Raw genomic sequence first — 20,464 nt, forward strand, 5'->3', positions numbered from 1 at the left:
CTGCCCTGGGCTCCGATCAGCCTCACGTCTGGCAGTTCCAACCACCAATTCCCTGTTTATTTGTTAATGGTTTGATTAATACTTGTTTTCACCTAGACTGCATACTTCTCAGCACATGGTTGCCTCTGCCTTTACTCACCAATTATATCCATGACACAGTCATTAATGATTTAACGCTCATGTTTGCACAATGTTTAAACACACACATACACACACACCTTTCTTTACTCACCATTATATTCATGACACAATCATTAATGATTTAACGCTCCTGTTCGCACAATATGTAAACACACACACACACACACACACACACACACACACACACGTGTGGGAGGAACAAATGAATACTGAAATTCTAATGTAGACCTAAAGCAGGAGCATTGAAAGAGCAACCATTAAACCCATAATTAGTTTTTGATTATGATACAGTCTGGTCATAAGAAAACATGTTCTTATTTTACGGTCTTGGAATTGTCACTAGTCCTTAGAGAGTGATTTTTATCATAAACTAACAGAACTATTACTTTTTTTCCATTTACAGGGCTAATACACATTCATCCTGAAAGGAGACCATTACTAATATGCTAAGAAAGAATAGGTTTTTGTGACCATAGGCTTGAAAATGAGAACCCAAAGGTTCCCAAATTTATTTGGCCAACTGTGCCCTTTACAGAAAAATTAAAATAAAATAAAAAATAATTTAAAAGAAATAATAAATAATAAAAAAGAGTACAAAAGAAAACTCACTCAGCCCTTTCCCAGAAATCTATCTTCTTTAAAATGAACAAACAGAAAGGAACTGTCCCCCACCCCGGACACACACACACACACACACACACACACACACACACACACACACACACACCACCGCTGCACCCCTGGATTATGCCAATGGCCCGAGGGGTGGCCCCACTCTTTTGGAAACACTGCCCCAGTCAGGAAAGACAACTTGAGAGGTAATCTGTGGATTGGGGGGATAAAATATTTCAACACTTTGGTAGCCACAGGCCAACAAGAGGATGGCTGTCCATATAGAACAACTTCAACAGTGAAACTCCTGTGCTTCATGGTTAGAGAGAATCTACCAGCGTAACTTCATTAGGTTGGCAGCGGATTTTCTATTAACATAAAATTTCTGGCTCACTCTATGGAAAGCAATCTGGGGCTCTCTGAACGAAGAACTCCTACTCCACCAAGCAACCATTCTTTGCATCTAGCCCTCAAACAGTAACTCACTAATCTGAAAGGAGAGATGCACACCCATGTTCATCACAGCACGTGGCACAAGAGCCAAGATATGGAAACAACCCAAATGCCCAACCACAGATGAATGCGAACAGAGCTGTGGTTTATAGACATGATGGAATGTGATGCAGCTTTAAGAAAGAACAAAATCATGCAATATGCTGTACCGTTCCAGGTGTATGGGGGCTGGCGAGTCTTGAAGGGGAGAGGATTTGGGGTGCAAGGGGAAGGAGATGGGCACACTGGTGAGGGGTGGGTGTGGTGTTGGAACTATGCACACAGGAAACCCATTGTTTACAGTACTGCAATTCACAGAACATCAATCCATAAAAAAAATTCTGGCTGATTAATTTATACTTCTGTTATCTTTTCCCCATTGCTAATGTCAGGATCCTGGGCAGAATTAAGTGTTAATAAAAAGGAAACAATAACTGACATATTTTAGAAAAGAACTCTGAAAAGGGTTTTATCAGATCTGTACTTAAAGTAACTAAGCAAGACAACCAGGACAAGAAATCACAGAATTTTAACAGGCATGCCCATTTCAATTTACATACCAATTCTTTAATTCACTATTGTTATTTAGAGGAAGGCTTCTACTTTCAGTTTTTCTCCAGGCTTTTTTTTTATGTTGTTAATACAAAGATTAATCTGATTACAATATTTACACTGAAGGATTTCCTTTGGTAACTTAAATTTTTTTTTTTTTTAAATCCTTTAATCACTTCTGTGTCATTCAGGTGCATCAAGAGCACCAGCCCCCAGCCTGTTCCACTACTTTTGCTGTGGGGACCTTATGGGGGTCCCCCAAACTGAGGAAGCCCCTCCCTAAGACTCTCTAGCATCCAAACACCACCACCACCCCTCATCCCCACCAATCTCAAGAGTTCTTCTTTTTTTATTTTCTTTTTGGGTCACACCTGGCGATACACAGGGGTTACTCCTGGCTCTGCACTCAGGAGTTACCCCTGGAGGTACTCAGGGGATCATAGGGGGTGCTGGGAATCGAATCCGGGTCAGCCGAGTGCAAGGCAAATGCCCTACCCACTGTGCTATCACTCCAGCCCTTCAGAGTTCAAGAGTTCAAGAGTCACACCTTTCCTCAAATATGTCTATTTTAACCCTTCTATACAAAAGGATATATCAGACACTGCATGGCCAGTGAAGTAACACCATAAGAGCACGAAAATAACAAATTAGATGAGACATCAGATATCTGGCATCTTAAACTCAAACCGTGGCACTCACAAATCTTTAGGAACAATGGTGAAATGAAAGATTTCACCTGCTCTGGCAGACAGAGACAGAAGTCCCGGCAAGTCACTGAGCTCAAACAAAAACCCCCAAGCCTCATTGGTGAGGAACTCAGATCAATGCTCCATACAATGGCCATGGGTCAATCACTGAAAGAAAACTGCTGTCACTGTCACTGTCATCCCGCTTCTTATCGATTTGTTCAAGTGGGCACTAGTAACATCTCTCATTGTGAGATTTATTTGTTACTGTTTTTGGCATACTCAATATGCCACGGGTAGCTTGCCAGGCTCTGCTGGGCGGGCGCGATACTCTCGGTAGCTTGCCAGGCTCTCTAAGAGGGGTGGAGGAATTGAACCCGGGTCATCCGAGTGAAAGGCGAATGAATGCCCTACTCTGTGCTATCGCTCCAGAAAACTGCAGCCAACTTAAAGACGAACTGATCCAGGGTATCAAAGAGTTTATACAAGTGCAACTGAAGAAGTTACAATGTACAACAGCCAGTCACAGTAACAGAATTCAACATGCAGAGGAGCATATTGGTGATACTGAAGACAAAGTACTAATCATCACTAATGATGAAGCAAAAAAAGAAGTCCCCCATCCCCTTGCTCTTCTGGGAGCCTGGCAGTCACACCCATCAACTGCCTCGGGCACCATATAAGCTCATCAACTGGCCATGACCCAGAGACTCACAAACAAATCTCGAAAGAGATCAACAAGCTGCAGAGATGCCTCCAGGCGGCACACCAGGCTGAGTGTCATTGGGGGCACCTCGGAAGGGGGAGGTGAGCCTACCGCCCACCCAAACAGAGCCCTGGCAGCCAAAAGCCTCCATAACCCATGATCCAGAGACTCCTAAATAAATATCTAAAGAGATCAACAAGCTTCAGAGATGTTTCCAAACCCCAAAGTCACCATTCAGTTAGAAATTTAACTGCAGCTGTATCACCCCACTTCCATGTGACTTCCTACAAGCCAGGAAAGAGTGAAATGACATCATTCAAAGGACTGACTGAAAAAAAAAAAAAAAAGAGTTCCAGCCTAGAGTCCACTACTCTGCAAAGCTATCTTTAGACTTGAGGGAAAGATAAAATTTTAGAATTCCTGGAGCATGACATCTCATACTCTACACCGCTGATATACCAGGAGTAGTACACCACAGTGGATGAGAGGTAAAGTAGAAGGCAACCAATCTCGATTAAGAAAATACTGGCACACAAAGCTCAACCTGTAACAATATGTTAGTAATCTCTCCTACAAGGTAAAGCCTCCGGGGTGAGATGCAACAATCCGCACACACTTTCTTCTAAAGAAATCTTTTTTGATCATTTTTAGTGAACTACTCGTAACAAGAAATACAAAATAAATTATTTAGGGCCTGCTAGTGGGGCAGGCTTGGGTGGTGGTTGAGAAAATTCAAAATAATGGTGACAGGAAGGTGTACTAATGGTGGGATTAATGATGGAGTATTGAATTGAATGTAATAAATCATCACAAACAACTTTATAAAAATTAAATTTAATTTAAAAATAAATAGATTTTTAAAAAGAAAAGTAAATGAATGGCAGAGAATTTAATATTCTTACAAGATAATAACAAGACAAAAAATCTTCTAATCATAGAAACACCAGAAGAGCAAAGCAGTAAAGGGGAAGAACAACTGGTAAAGAAAATAATAACTGAGAACTTTCCTGATATCTTGAGAGAGGCACCTACACAGATTCATGAGGCTCGGAGAACCAAACAAAATATTCAAACAGAAGAATGCACAGTAATCAAAATGGTAAAATCAAAAGACAAAGACAGACTACTTAAAGGAGCAGAAGAAAACCCACAAATATAAGGGGAAAAAACACATAAGAATCACGGCAGATCTTCCATGTGACATCCTACAAGCCAGGAAAGTGTGGAGTGACATTTTCAAAGTACTGGCTGAAATGGAACTTGCAGCCTAAGGTCCACTACTCTGCAAAGCTATCACTTAGACTTGAGGGAGGGAGAAGAACCTTTTCAGACAAATAAGAGCTGTCAGCATTTACAACAACTAAACCAATCCTGAAAGACTTAAAGGACTCATAAAAAAGATTCTTGCAAAAACAACTCGATCTCTCTCTCTCACACACACACACAACACACACAATACACACACAGAGGCCACACAGCCCTTTATATCAATAATCTCCCTGAATGTCAGTGGACTAAACTCCCCTCTGAAAAAAGCACAGGGTAGCTGGACGGTTCAGGAAAGAACGAACCATCTGCTACCTAAAGAAAACACACCTAAACTCTCAGGTTAAAACCCTCACAATCCTTTAATCATCACTATTATCAATATTTTCCCCCAGATTTTCACCTAAGTTTCTTACAGAAGTTAGAATTAAATTTGAACAAGATAAAATTGAAATCAATACCTGATTGATATCCTGTCTCTTCCATTTCTCTAGCTTCCATTCTGAAAGACACAAAAGATTTAAGATTGAAAAAAAGAGTAAATCACATATCATTATAAGTTGTATGAGTTCCAAACAAAAGTATTGGAAACTGGACTTCAAAAGTATCGGAAAACTGGACTTTAAGGCAAAAACAAACAAAAAGAGTACTTAAAAAGGAAGAACTGTTTTTCTGAGGTTTCTTATAGGGGTGTGGGCAGAGAGGATGGGGAGGGGGAGACACACGGCAGCGCTCAGGGGTTGCTCCTAGCTCTGCACTCAGGAATCACCCCTGGCGAGCTACAGAGACCACACAGGGTCCAGGTATCGAACCCAGATGTACTTGGAGGCTACTCCCAAGTCAGTGCTCAGGGTGACTCTGCCAGTACTTGGGGGACTTGAACCCCTGTACTGTGACTCCAGCCAGATGCCACAAATATTAAAATGAAAACTCTAACTTGAAACGTACCTTAAACTAAACTTTGGGCTTGTTTTCACAAGTTACATTTATTTTTTTAGGAAAGCAGAATTAAACACTGGTGAGTGAGAGTGGTCCAGCTAAACTTCCAAACCAAAGTCAACAATGCTGAGACCGTGAAATTTAGACTATAATAACCGAATTTTAAAATATGCCTGTCATCATGTTTGGTCCATTATTTACTTTCGGCACACATCTCCCATCCCGACTGATTCCTCCAGCCATCTAATGCCCAAAAGTAGAGAGAGAGTATGGGGAATACTGTCTGCCATGGAGGCAGGAGGAGGGTGGGAAAGGGGGGGTATACCGGGGATATTGGTGGTGGGGAATGTGCACTGGTGGAGGGATGGGTGTTTGATCATTGCATGATTGTAACCCAAACATGAAAGCTTGTAACCATCTCACAGTGTTCAATAAAATAAAAATAATAATAATAAATATATATAAATATATATATGTGTATATATATGTGTGTGCATATATATATATATATATATATATATATATATATATATATATATATATGTCTGTCAAGGTGTCAGGCTGCAGGGGTAGAAGGGGACTTGGGAACACCGGTGGTGGGCTTGGTTCTAAAACATACAATAAGTCTAAAACTCAACCATCAATACCTGTGTAGATCACAACTCTTTAACAAAGATTTTAAAAATAGAATTTGGGGCTGGAGATGGCACAGGGGGGAGGGTGCTTGCCTTGGACACGCCAACCCTACTTTGATCCCCGGCACCACAGATGATCTCCCAAGTCCCTCTAGAAGTGATCCCTGAGCACAGAGCTAGGAGTAAGCCCTGTCTACCTCTGGATGTGGCTCAAAAACAAAGAAAGAATTAAATACTGATACCTTTCAAAAACGTGTCATCAAATTGCTGAGCTGACACTGTTTGGGGATATTTGATTCCAGCTCCCCAAGCAACAAAAGGAGTTAAAGTCTCTGAAGGATGACCAGCTCCATGGCTACCTACAGACCAGAGAACAACAACAACAAAAAAGGACCTGAGAACTACGTATTCATGAGTATTCATTCAACAACTGTTTTCGAGAGTTGATCCCCATCGAACCAATTCTAACTACGACACTACCAAAGGTTTGCAATTCTAAACAACCGTTTTCCCGGCACCAAAGGCAAAACCAAAAAACAGGTTTGCTGATTGGTTAAATAATAAGAATAATAACAATATAAAATAAGGATGCAGTGCCACTAAAATAGCAATGAAGGGTAATGAACAAGGAAAATTATTGGGGGGAGTAGGCCAAGACTAGAGAAAGAGCAGAGGCCCGCTCTATCCTGGAGAGAATGCAGAAGTTTCTCTAGGCTTCCTTCCTTCCTTCCTCTCTGGCTGAAAGTACAGGCCAAGTCGTATCAGTTCAGTAGGACTCAACTCTGTGGTTTGAGGAGCCAACCCTCCTGTGGCCTTATTTTGTTCTTCACGTTAACACTGTATTTATCCTGGGGGCTTATAGGGAGACCAGGTTCACCCAGAGATTCAGTGATCCCAGGTCTGTAGGATAACATGAGGTTTGTCCTTTTAGCCTTGCCACAGGGAACTTAGTTTACCTTAAAGCAATGTCCTTTCTGTATGGACACAGGAAGACAGTTAATAATATGCTTTGTAACTTGGGAGCTGATTGACTCCAATAATGTTTATTCCCGGGTATCTGCTTTCTCAATTCAGTTGCCCTTAGTTCCTAGCACCCCAAAAGCAGGGTCCCAACGAGAGATGGAATGGACCCAGGGCAAGCTATGAGCTACCCTGGCATCAAAATGGGCCAGGCCAAAGTGCCACAATATTCAACAATAAGTTGAGAGCATGGTCATAGACAAATGCTGTCATGATCCAAAAGTAACAATGAGACTAGGACCCTGCTGGGGTTAGGAAGACTAACCTGGCCTTAGGACTGTGGTCTGGAATATAAAGTGAATGTCCTCAGGAAGAACCAAATGTTATGTCTGATATATCTCTTACTGTGCTCATACAGAATGACATTGCTAGAAATATTAGAAGTAAATTTACTATAACTATTTAAGCAGATTACTGGCTGAGGAAGGAAGAAAGAGACACACCCTGACACACCCTTGTTTGGACCCCACCCTTGAGTGGATCTCCTAGTAATCTCCTTAGTGAGATTTTGTTCATCTCCTGGAGAAATGGTCTTACCCTTCTTTGTTGATTTGTTAATGTTCAACCCACCTTTGTGTTACCACCCTATGTAATTTGCTACATAAACTAAGACTGTGAGGGCACTGACGGGAGACAGAAGAAGATAGAAGAGACAGAGAAGGAGACACATGAGGGGACACAGAAGCAGAGACAGAGAGAGGTTGGAAGAGACAGAGGAGAGACGACAGAGACAGACAGACAGAGAAAAGCTCAGCGGCACACACAGAAGCAGAGCATGAGGAGGAGCCGTCCCGATCCGGTCCTTACACATCAGCTTGAGAACACCGAACGCAAGCAGCGTGTGCGAGAGAGAAATGCCCCGAGTGCCCTCGGACAACAGAACGACACGACACATCATTGCGTCTTCCCCTCCCGCGCACACGTGCGCCACCCTTGTGATTTTTTTACACAGGTCCTTCAATTAAACCACCTGAACCTGAACCCCCTTTGCCATCTTATATAATTATAGGTATTTCTTGCTTTCTTCTCCACTCTTTTTTTACAGCTTCTAATTTAAGAAAAAATAGATTTCTTATATAGTTATCTCAAGCCTTCTTCTCCCTCTGGGAGAAACTAGCAATCTTCTGAGAGTTTCCTGCCCACATGGGACAGCCTTGCAAGCTTCCCATGGTCTATTCATATGCAAAATCCAGTAACAAGCTGGATCTCATTCCCCTGACCCTAAAGAGCCCCCAGTGCAGCATCCTTGGGAGAGCTGAGTAGAGATGGACTTCTAAGATCTCAGGGAAAGGACGAAATGAGATGTAACTGAGCCCGCCCGAGAAATTGGTGATTAACGGGATTTCGTGATTTTATGATATAGTTATAAAAACGTTTCTGTATAGCTCTATATATTCAGTTCATTTTATACTAACATTTTAGGCATGCAATTATGTGCTAGATAGAATCTTTGCATGTACTGAACTATCTTACCTCTTCAAAATATGATATCTGGAGCTATATTTACCTTTATTTTAATTATAAAGCACACAGTAAACACAGACTAACCCCAGGCTGTCATTCCATGATCAGAGGTAAAGACAAATGCTGTTTTCCCATCATTTCCATAAAAATTATTTAATAGGGATACAATTTCTTTTACTCCTTCATCGACCTTTTTAATATTGTCTTTATATTCCCTGTTTAAAAAGAAACAAAAATTTGAGCAAATTAAATATGGAAAATAGAATTTATTCAGCATGAACACGTCATATTCAAACTATAATTCCTAGAATACGTTAAGATTTCATCTTCAATATTTTAAAATCAAAACTCTTAAAAAAATGTTCTCTCTAAAACAAAGCAAAAGAATGTAAAATTGGGGCAGGAGAGATCATACAGCAGGGAGGGTGTTTGCCTTACACAAGCCTGTCCCAGGCTCGGTCCCCAGCACCCCATATGGCTCCCTGCACACCCCCAGACCATCAGTTGTGATCCCTGAGCTCAAAGCCAGCAGTAAATCTTGAGCAGCACTGAGTGTGGCTCAAACAAAACAAAACACAACAAAAGAATCTGAAATTGTTTTCAGAGATGAATTTAAAGAGGTTACTAATTAGCAAATACATTTCAATGGATGCTTTTTAAGTCTCCAATGTGACGATGGAGACTTTCAAGTTCATTCCCCTCTTAATGGAAGCTAGCACTGTTTACTATAAAGTATTTACATCCCTTAGAGTGTTTGGGGACTAAACATAATAAGATTACATAAGACAATATAATGTCTGAACAAATCATACGGGACAAGCTTTCCATTCCGTTGAACACAGTGGTACAGGGGATGGATTATAGCATTTAATCTGTGTATTATAATAAAGAAAAAGAACATGAAGTTTTCATTATTGGTAACTAGCGCATAGACCTTACAACTATATAAAAGTTAGACTAAAATACACTAAGTTCCAATAAGCAATAAAAGTATAACATGAATTTTTTCTCTGTGCTATAGAATACTCAAATATTTGCTGTTCTAGATAAGAAATACTACTGAACCTTAATATGCAAGATATTATATAACTATTTCCTACATACAATAATGAATAGAAGACACAAAGAATAAGAAAATGTGGTTTTGTGACATTGCCCACCTGGGAGAGCCTGGCAAGCTCCCTGTGGCGTATTCGATATGCAAAAACAGTAACAATAGGTCTCATTCCCCTGACCCTGAAAGAGCCTCCAATCGTTGGGAAAGATGAGTAAGGAGAGGCTGCTAAAATCTCAGGGCTGAGTATAATAGAGACATTACAGGTGCCCCTCGAGTAAACTGACAAACAACGGGACTGACAGTGATACAGTGATTTTGTAATCTAATTACCAGCACCATAAAATACTTTTAAAGATTTACTAAAATATTTCTAAAATATAATTTTTCTGTCATGAGCATATGTACAGAATATAATTCATTTTTATTAATCTGACCACATTACACAAGATTTGTGCTATTAAATCATACTACAGCTCATATACGTGAATTCTACTCCTCTGTTATTTAAAATACAAATTCTGTTGTGACCATTATAAACTAAACACAATCCTTTAGAAAGTTCAAACTGAACAGCTATATCCCTGCAATACAAGAAATCCTAACCTTAAACCTAACCCCGTTCCTAAGTGCACTGGAATCTCCGGGACAGAGCAGGGAGACAGGACAGCAGCTAAGGTACTTTCCTGGCACGCTCCTGACCCTGCTCAGGTCCCAGGCCCTGCCAGGGGTTCCCCAGCACCCCGGCCAGCGACCCACCGAGCAGAGACCCAGGGAGCACCCCTTCCTCAGAACTCCAGGGTGGCCCAGACCCCCGCCCACCAAGAAGTTACCTTGACGATGGCCGGTGAGCATGTCCATTTGTATCTATTCCCACCAAATGTAAGAAAAATACTATTTTCTCTTCATTTAGTTGAGAAAGCAAAGATTGGTTCTTTTTGGCAGAATGAAAGAATTCCTACAGGTAACAAATTTTTAAAAAATAAAATCATTTATAAAAATAATGCAGATTGATGCATTTACTAAGTTTGTACATATTAAAATGAAACTATCTTATTTTATTTACAGTTATCCTCAGGATTTACTAACACAAAGTCATTATTATCAGACCCCCTCTGATACCTATCTATCTAAATTCAAATAACAAAAGAACTATTTTCTGTCAGAATCATTGCCCTCCTCCTGCAAAAGAAGTTTAGAAAGGAAAGCTTATTGTATACCTGAAACTATACTATAATAACTTTGCAAATAATGGTGCCTTAATAAAAATATAAATAAGAAAGAAGATTGTTTTCATGAAGATCTCATAACATCAACAACCATGATTCTATTAGTCCAGGAGACTAAAAAGAATTTTGATAAGAGCTAAATTATGCACTGTCACTGCACTGCTGCACTGTCGTCCCATTGTTCATCAATTTGCTCAAGCAGGCACCAGTAACGTCTCCATTGTGAGACTTGTTGTCCCTGTTTTTGGCATATCGAATACACCATGGGTAGCTTGTCAGGCTCTGCTGGGCAGACGGGATACTCTCAGTAGCTTGCCGGGCTCTCCAAGAGAGACGGAGGAATTGAACCTGGTCGGCTGCGTGCAAGGCACCCTACCACTGTGCTATCACTCCAGTTTATTTGAAAATTATTTTTCACTAAAGTGAAAATTTTCTATCACAACATGAAGAACAGTTTCTAATCGTAGGGTAAAGAATTAAGAGCTCGCTGTAATGTTTCAAAGGAGAGGTCATGCTTGGATTAGGGTTGTAACTGGCAGGAGAACAAGAAGCAGCCGTCTCTGAAAACATTTTAAAATGCTAAAATGCAACTGTTGCTACTAATCCTCTTAATTTAGCTCTTATCAAAATCTTCCCTCAATATTTAATACTTACCCTTACCGACCTCTACTTTTTCCTAGCCTCTTCTTTTCAAAGTTACTTGTTCATTTCTGTACTCAACAAGTGTTTAGAATACATTGTCATCTTTACAGACTGCAGGATGAGAACACCAACATGCACCCTCCCATCCTCAGTAAAATCTTCTGGTTTGTTTGTTTGGGGGCCACACATGGCAGTGCTCAGGGGTTACGCCTGAGCATCACTCCTGGTGGGCTCAGACAACCATACGGTATGCCAGAGATCAAAACCAGTCTTCCACATGCAAGGCAAGCATCTTACCCATGTGCTGTCTCTCTGGCCCCATCCTCTGATTGTATGGAATGTGTCAATGCACGTATTTCTGGGACTAGAAATTTAGTACAGAGATTAAGACACCTGCCTTGCATGTGGTGATTTCCAGTTTGATCCCCAGAACTGATATGGTCCCCAGTGCACCATCAGGTAAGATTCCTGAACACAGAGCCAGAAATAAGCCCTGAGCACTACTGGGAATAGATCAAAAACAAATCAAACATATATCCTGACCCGCAGTTGGGAAGTGGGGGGTCACCAGAATTTAAGTCAAACATCTCAGTGAAAGGCCATATGGGAATTACGGTTTTCAGAAATATGTATTTAAGGGGCCAGAGCCATAGCACAGTGGGAAGGGCATTTGCCTTGCACGTGGCGGACTTGGGTTCAATCCCCGGCATCCCATATGGTTCCTAAGCACCACCAGGAAAAATTTGAGTGCAGAGCCAGGAGTAACCCCTGAGCATCACCAGGTGTGACCCAAAAAGCCAAAAAAGAAAAAAAAAACATTTATTTTAGTAAAAGAGATACTTTCTTTTTTATTCCTTATACTTTGAAGTAATGGATGGAACTTTTGGCTCTCTTATGCTGAAGATAAAAATCATGCACTGAGGATGAAAGAGAAATTGCAGAGACCAGCTCTTAATAAAATTTGGAACCTCCCTGGCCTTTCTGACTTCATCAATTATCTACTTCAGGCATTATCTCCATTATCTTAAAGATGGAAAATATTTCTATTAGGGGCCAAAAGAGTACAGCGGGTAGGGTGACTGTCTTCTATGCAGCTGACCTGGGTTCAACCCTGGTGACACCACATGATCTGACAAGTCCCACCAGTGCTCATCTATTCTTTGATAAGTTCTATTTTATTTGGGCTTTGAATTAAGCAGTACACGTTTCTTACAACTGATGAATCCTAAGTTATCATTTGGAGGTGTAAACACTGAGTTGGGGGGAAAAAAAAGGCCAGATTTCAGGACTTTCATACAATTTTTCAAAATATAAATTCTTTTGGAGACCTGGCAAATCTGTCATAATAGTCACTCTGAGACCAAAATGCCCAGGACTAGAGATATAAGAGCACTTGCCTTCTATGGAACTGAACCTAGTTCAATTCACAGCACCGAATAAGGTACCCTGAGTACCTTCAGTGATCCCTAAACAGAGCCAGGAGGAAGCCTTGATCACAGTCAGATGTGGCCCAACAATATCAAAAACAAAAACAAACAACAAAAAACCCTCAGTAAAGAAACTCGTCTTATTATGAAAAATTTGCTCATTTGTTTATTTTGCTCTCATTTTTCTGGCAAGCACAATTGTAAACATCTATCGTGTGCTGCCATTAGTGCATCAGACCTGCAGCACACATCTCAAAAGGCTTCTCCATGTCTGTATACTTCAACCACTATCGACGAGGCCTTGTTTTACTGTCAAACAATTTTGAAAGGCTCTTTTGAAACTATGTTTCAAATTTTTCTATTAATTGGTTATTGTGGAATCTTTAATTTCTTAAGTCTTTTTAAAATATTGTCATAATATCAAATATTCAAGTTCATGCAATAGGAAAGACTAAGATGCATTTGCTAACCAGTATCTCATACGTTAGGTAAGAACACGCGAGTTAGGGTGGAATTGTCCAACTATACACACCTTAAAGGTATTAAAAACCCAGGTATCCAGGTGCGAGGCATCACTGGCTCCAAAGTCCTCGCTGCGAGAGCCGTAGCCGTCCATGAAAACATGGTTCCCACTAGCACCTGACAAAGACATTTGGGGAAAACACTTTAAGGGTCTTTCTAACCACCAAAATATGAAATTTATTCTCTTATTTGTAACCAGGATTTTTCAAAGTGTTTGTAATGAGGAGGAGAAACAATTATTTATCTTACGTGCTACAAATTTTTAGTACTTTTTCTCATTGTTGTCACAGTACAATATTCTTACTTAATAGAGACACTATGTAAGTTAACCTCATGCCACAAAACTAACATATAACACAACATAACAATTAATTGGTTTGTCTCCAAATAATGATTATTTTGCACTTTTGTGCATTCTAAACTAGACAATGCCATTTGGCTTACAAAACTTCCTAAAGCAAGAAGAAAACCCAAATATTTCACTTCCCTTATTCATGGAATATGCATATTTTCTCAGTATAATAAATTTATCCCCCCCCTTTTTTTTTTTGGTTTTTGGGTCATACTCAGTGATGCACAGGGATTACTCCTGCCTCTGCACTCAGGAATTACCCTTGATGGTGCTCAGGGGACCACATGGGATGCTGAGAATTGAACCGGGGTCGGCCGTGTGCAAGGCAAACACTCTACCCCCTGTGCTATTGCTCCAGCCCCCCCAAAATATTCTTATTGGTAGCATGAAGGAGAAATAAAATTGTTATGCTTACACAATTAGATTTATACAAATTTTATATAAAGTACTCTTGTATTATACAATCTTCCACACCAATCACATATTATTTGAGTCTAAAGACCAGGGCCAGAGAGATAACTCAAGACCTGAGTCCATGCTTCATATGCAGGAGGTCGAGGTTCAATCCTGAACACCTCATGTTTCCCTGAGCACTGCCAGGAGTGACTCCTGAGCACAATGAGGTGTGGCCCCTAAACCCAAGCACTTCCAACTCATGCCAAAATAAAAATATAATCTAATAGCCCTAGTGAGTTTCTAAACTTATAAAATAAATTGTTATATATTAAAAAAGATAAAATAAAGTAAAAACAATCTCTTCATAGTTCAGCCTAAACTATTGCACTAACATGGTGACTGACCCATTCTCGTTTCCTCACCTAAGTAAAGATTTGCGTGGGTTTGCTGGTTACCATACAACATGGATATTCCTACTACACTGTCTCCAGTGCAGGCAGTGGCCTGCTCTGCCAACAGCAGCCAGAAGTAGGAAGGTACGTCTGGGTGCCAGAACAATTTAATCAACCCTTACCACCAGTCCAGTCCCCTAACAAGCTAAACAAGCGAATGAATACATGAATGCAACTGATTTTAGAAAATATATATTAAAAAATTTACAATAATGCGATGTTGTAGGGACAGAGACACAGCTCAGGGGCTGGAGGACATGCTCTGCAGGCAGGAGCCCAGGTCTGATGTCACACTCTATGGTTCCCGCCAAGGACCTCCAGGGATGAGGCAAGCACCAAGCCGAGAGGAGCCCCTAAGTGTAGCACAAAGTATTCTCTAAGTTCTAATACTTGAAAATTCAGGCACAGATAAAATTACAATAAATCCAAATGACATGGCCTTCAATATACAAAATAGGACAGATATAGGCCCAACAAATAGTACAGTGGGTAGGGCACTTCTTGCCTTTCGTGGGTTCTGTCCCCAGAACCGGGAGTGATTCCTGAGCAGGCATAAACCTCTGAGCACTGCTGGGTGTGGTCCCAAAACAACAGAATAATAAAATAAAATAAAACAAAATAAGAAGCACAAATATGGGGTTGGAGTGATAGTATAGCGGGTAGGGCATTTGCCTTGCACGCGGACAACCTAGGTTCAATCCTCGGCATCCCATACGGTCCCCCAAGCACTGCCAGGAGTAATCCCTGAGTGCAGAGCCAGGAGTTACCCCTGAGTATCGCTGGGTGTGACCCAAAAAGAAAAAAAAAAGAAGAAGCACAAACATTTTAGCATTATACCTTTGTGTAAGTATCACAACCTGGTTTATTTTTGCGGCGGGGGGGTGGGGGGGTGCTAGGGCATCGAGCCCCACCTGGGGATCTTCCGGGTTTACTCCTGGTTTGGTTCTCCGGGGTCAGTCCTGACAGTACTCAGGGACCCTGAGCAGTACGGAGGATTGACCTGGAGTCAGCTGCACTAAGGCAAGCACCTTACCTCCTGGACATTCTCTCTAGCCACAAATTCTTCATTTATCAAGATAAAATAAAACAGACATTAGGTTATAGTTTATCTCTGTTAACTCCTTATGGCTGGGTGTGGAGATCCTCTCTTCAAACTTGTACTTTCTTGACTGTGACAAGTTTTAATATTTGAGGGTATATGGCAGCATGACTTTGAAGCTAGATTGGTTGTATGTTTCTCAAGATTAGATGAAAGCAATGCAATTTTTAGCTTAAGTATTTCATAAGTGATACTGGTTCCTTCTTAGTATATCTACCAAGAGGCATGTGATGATTGTTTGGTAGGGCGTTTGCCTGGCACATGGCCGACCCAGATTCAATTCCTTCGTCCCTGTTGGAGAGCCCGGCAAGCTACTAAGAGTATCCCGCCCGCACAGCAGAGCCTGGCAAGCTACCCGTGGCGTATTCAATATGCCAAAAACAGTAACAAGTCTCACAACAGAGACGTTACTGGTGCCCGCTCGAGCAAATCAACGAGCAACGGGATGACGGTGACAGTGATAGTGATAATATATTACTAAATGTCCCACATAGATTACCTAATTTAATCCAAATCTCTGATAGATTATTATCATTTTATCAAAGGAAAACTGAAGATTAGAGAAGTTAACCACTTCAGCTTATCATCTCACCAAATCCAAGATACTGACAACCATATGATTTGTCAATATCTCAAATGCAGCTAAGAAGGAACAAAATCTACCATGTTTAGCCATACTAATACACATCCCTATTTCAGAGAAGTTAAACATGTAAAAATATACATCTCAACATCATTGAAATAGTCTTTATCACCTCTATACCGAGGAAGCATCAACGACTCTTACCTTTGACAAACATGGATAAGATATCTGAACTTCCCCAGCTCCACGTGTATTTGCTCTCATTAAACAGAGAATCAAATTCTACAGGATTTTCCTTCCATCCTTCAAATGTAGAGGGAACAAAAAGCAAGAAATAACAGCATTATACAGGCATGAAAAAGAGTTAGCATAGATCATAAGGGAGTATTATTAAAAGAAAAACAACAATTCCTGGGGCAGGAGCACTTGCCCTACCCTTCTGTACTGCATGTGGCCAAACTGGATTCAAGTTCTGGCATTCCATATGGTCCCGTGTGTACCACCAGGAGATTTGAGTGCAGAGCCAGGAATAACCCCTGAGTACCACTAGGTGTGGCCCCAAACCAAAGGTAAATAAACAGAAGTGTTAAATATATAAAAAATTTTAATGGGGCTGGAGCGATAGCACAGCGGGTAGGGCGTTTGCCTTGCACGCGGCCGACCCGGGTTCAAATCCCAGCATCCCATATGGTCCCCTGAGCACCGCCAGGAGTAACTCCTGAGTGCAGAGCCAGGAGTAACCCCTGTGCATCGCCAGGTGTGTCCCAAAAAGAAAAAAAAAAAAAAATTTAAATAATAATTGCAAACTAGAAAGAAATAATAGATTTTATGCAACTCTTTTAAAACACAACAGAAAATTTATTAAAATATAGAATTAATTTTGAACTTTCAAGAGTTAACATCTACGTCAATCATGGATCCACTTACTCATATCCTCTCTACAATACAAAGTGATAAAGACTAGAGCTTAATTATTTTTATAGTTTACAAGCCATTTTTAAAAAAGTATAGCTTAGGTAACATGGTAACATTTGTGGTTTTGATGTAGCTGCTCTAGCCCCACTGCTTGGCCACATGTTTTGTAATCCAAGGGTTTCTCATCCTTCAATATTGTCCATTTCCTTGTTTTGTTGCTCCACAGCTCAGTGAGATCATGGGCATTGGTCCTTCTCCTCTGACTTATTTCACTTAACATCAAATAAACACTCCAACTCCCTTCCAAGTTGCAGTGAACTGCAATATTTCATCATCTCTTACTGCAACCCAGTGTCCCATAATGTATGTATGGGACATCTTCTTTATCCATTCGCCTGCCATTGGACATTCGGATTGTTTCCATACCCTGACCATTGTTCTAAGCACTTCAATATATATTGATGTGCAAATATCTTTTCAAATGAATGTTTTTGTGTTTGGGGGGGTAGGTACTAAGAAGTGAGATCTCTGGGTCACATGTAAGCGCTAATCTTACATTTGGGGGGTGCTGGGTTTGGGAGCCACATCCTATAGAACTCAAGGGCTATTTCTGGTTTGGTACTCAAAACTGAGGATTCAAACCAGTGTTGGTCACAATCAAGGCAAGTGCCTGCCCCCCTCATACTATCTCTCCTGCACTCTACTCTTATTTTTTTAGAAATATTCTTTTCTATAGAGTTTGAACCTGACAACAAGCCCATTAGTGAAGGAAAGTTCCCTTTTCACCACATCCCCACTTAGCACTGGTTGTTTCTAGCTTTTTAATACATGCCATTTTCACTGTTGTGAGATGATGTCTCACTGTCATTTACATTTCCCTGATAATTGATGACAGACACTTTTTCATATGACTAATGGCCTTATGTCCTCCTTGGAGATGTGTCATTCATGTCCTCACCCCATTTTTTTGAAATGGTGCTACTGGTTTTTCCAGTGTTGAGTTTGGCAAAACTTAATTCTTGAATTAACAACACTGTCCATACGTGGGCACTTGAAATATTTGTCAAAAATATCTCAAAACACTTCATTTTGTATTATGATTCAGTATTAAAGAAGGTATATATCTATACAAATTTTAATGTGATAGAATCATCCCAATAGACAATACCTTTGGCAACTGCACTGACATCTTCATAAAAGCCAGCTATCAGGGCCACGTGACCTGGCCGGGACTCGGTTGGCATACGAGTGTGAGATATCCCCCAGCTACCTTCGTTCATTATGATATTCCTAAAAAATTAACAATGAACAGTTAGCGTATCTCATGACTGAACGCCCTATATAGGCAGAATAAGAATGCTGCCGCCAATTAAGCCAACTTGCTCTCTGCTCCATGGGACCCTGTACAATGGCTGCAAACAGCAATCGACGTCTCTGGCGGTGTAGCAGCCTGTTCCTTGTCTGGGCTGTTCTCAGGGACCTTGGGGACAGTCCTCTGCAGTGGGGCATTCATATCTGCTTTGGTGCTGGCCCAGTCTCAGCTCAGAGGTGTGGGGGGCGCGTGGGGTGGGGGGTCGGGGCGCAGTGGTGCTGGGAAGCCCCAGGGCACGGCAGCCAGGGTCCACCCTGGTCAAGCCATCATGTCCATCTGCACCAAACTGCAGGACAGAGACCATGTACTGGGGCTCTGCCCTGGGCCAAGTTCAAGTTCCCTGGACGTCAGAGGATCCATATCCCAAGAAGTGAGACTTTACCAAGGTAGTGCAGAGGAGCTGAAGACACAGGGGCCAAAAAGGGGCTCATCCCAGATGGCTGTGGGGTCACATACACCCCTGATCGTGGGCCTCTTGACAGACGGGAGCACAGCTCTCCCGAGAGCCTTGGACCTGTCCCCACTGAGTCCCTGCTCCCCACCCAGCCCTCAACACCCTATCTGACCCCACCACAGTAAATCTACTTCTTAACCAAAGCCCCCAAAACAGTGTTAAAGGAATAAAAACCAAAAAAAAAAAAAAAAGGGAATTGGGGGCTAGGGATGTAGCTCAGTGATAAGGAGCAAGATTCTCGGGGACTAAGTGCCTCCCTCTCCCCCATCACCCCAAGTAACAAATAATTAAAAAAAAAACTACACGCCCTGCCTGCTGTACTAATCTCCATTCTCTTTTTAATTAAAAGGCCTCTATAAAATAGGTCAACATAGTCCAGGCAGCAGAGAAAGAAGCACCTGGAAAAAGAAAACCAAAAAAAAAAAAAAATCTTTCAAAATAAAGACCAAGAAGATGTCTCCATGCATTGGATGGATCTTTTTGTATTATGTTATTAGAACAGTACAAAGTGGCTGGGGTGTGGCCAAGGATGGAGGGGAAAAGCCAGCTGGCCTGCAGGGGTCACCCTGAGTCACAGTGGGCGAGTGGGCAGGGTGGGGAAGGGTACCAGACCCTGAGCGGCCCCTGGCCCTTCTAGACAGGAAACACTGCCAAGTGGGAGCTCATGGACAGAGCCCAGGTAGACTCTACCTGGCAGGAGGGAGGCAGGTGGCCCCAATCCTCCTTGGGAGGCAGGAGACAGGAGCTGGGGACAGCGCCCGAAGAAGGGCAGCCGAAGCCTGAAGGACGTGGGGCGAATTCCCTTCACACATGGCTCACTGACAAACAGACACTAAGCCAGACCGGGTTCTGCAGGGGAGGCAAGCTGGGGACAGGACGGCAGCAGACCACCCTTGAGTTACGGGGAAACTGACACTTTCCCCGCTAGACACTGTGACAGGCAATGAATCAACGCTGCTGCTTCTTGCCTGTCATTATCTTGAATTTCAAACAGGCTTAGGGGCGGGAGAGATAGATGCGGGGCAGAGCACGTGCCCGCGTGCACGAGGCCCTGATGCTGACTCTGCAGGCCTGCCAGGGGGAGCTCTGAGCACCCCGAGCACAGCTGCAGGCGGCACCAGTGGCCTGAGCACTGCCGGCCTGGCCAACGAGCTCTGCTGAGAGTGATCCCAGGGCATCACTCTCAGTGGCCTGAGCACTGCCAAGGGCAGCTACTAGAAATATCCCTAGGGGCCGGAGCAAGAGTACACTGGGTAGGTTGCTGGCCTTGCATGCAGATGATTCAGGCTGATCCCAGACACCCTATATAGTCCCCTGAGCACCGCCAGGCTGATCCCCGAGTGCAGAGCCAGGAGGAAGCCCTGCACATCACAGGTGTGGCCCAAAACACAAAAACAAAAAATACAGACAAACAAGACACACACACACACACACACACACACACACACACACAC

At 42.0% G+C, this 20,464-nt stretch overlaps 1 protein-coding gene and 1 non-coding gene across 2 annotated transcripts in view; one reads left to right on the forward strand and one right to left on the reverse strand.

Annotated features, from left to right (window-relative positions):
- PIGN (phosphatidylinositol glycan anchor biosynthesis class N) overlaps window positions 1–20,464 on the reverse strand; it is a 115,930-nt gene that overhangs the window by 90,828 nt on the left and 4,638 nt on the right. Inside the window, exons 4-10 of the mRNA XM_004601990.2 lie at window positions 18,353–18,474; window positions 16,474–16,572; window positions 13,398–13,504; window positions 10,401–10,525; window positions 8,598–8,728; window positions 6,272–6,388; window positions 4,917–4,957 (exon numbers count right to left, since the gene is read on the reverse strand). Coding sequence (XP_004602047.2) covers window positions 4,917–4,957; window positions 6,272–6,388; window positions 8,598–8,728; window positions 10,401–10,525; window positions 13,398–13,504; window positions 16,474–16,572; window positions 18,353–18,474 — 742 coding nt within the window. The remainder of the gene's footprint in view (window positions 1–4,916; window positions 4,958–6,271; window positions 6,389–8,597; window positions 8,729–10,400; window positions 10,526–13,397; window positions 13,505–16,473; window positions 16,573–18,352; window positions 18,475–20,464) is intronic.
- Window positions 18,544–18,677, forward strand: LOC129402972 (small nucleolar RNA SNORA70). Its single transcript, XR_008628980.1, has one exon. It is a non-coding gene; the product is annotated as a small nucleolar RNA SNORA70 (small nucleolar RNA).

The sequence above is a fragment of the Sorex araneus genome, chromosome 2 (assembly GCF_027595985.1).
Source record: "Sorex araneus isolate mSorAra2 chromosome 2, mSorAra2.pri, whole genome shotgun sequence".
NCBI lineage: Eukaryota > Metazoa > Chordata > Mammalia > Eulipotyphla > Soricidae > Sorex > Sorex araneus.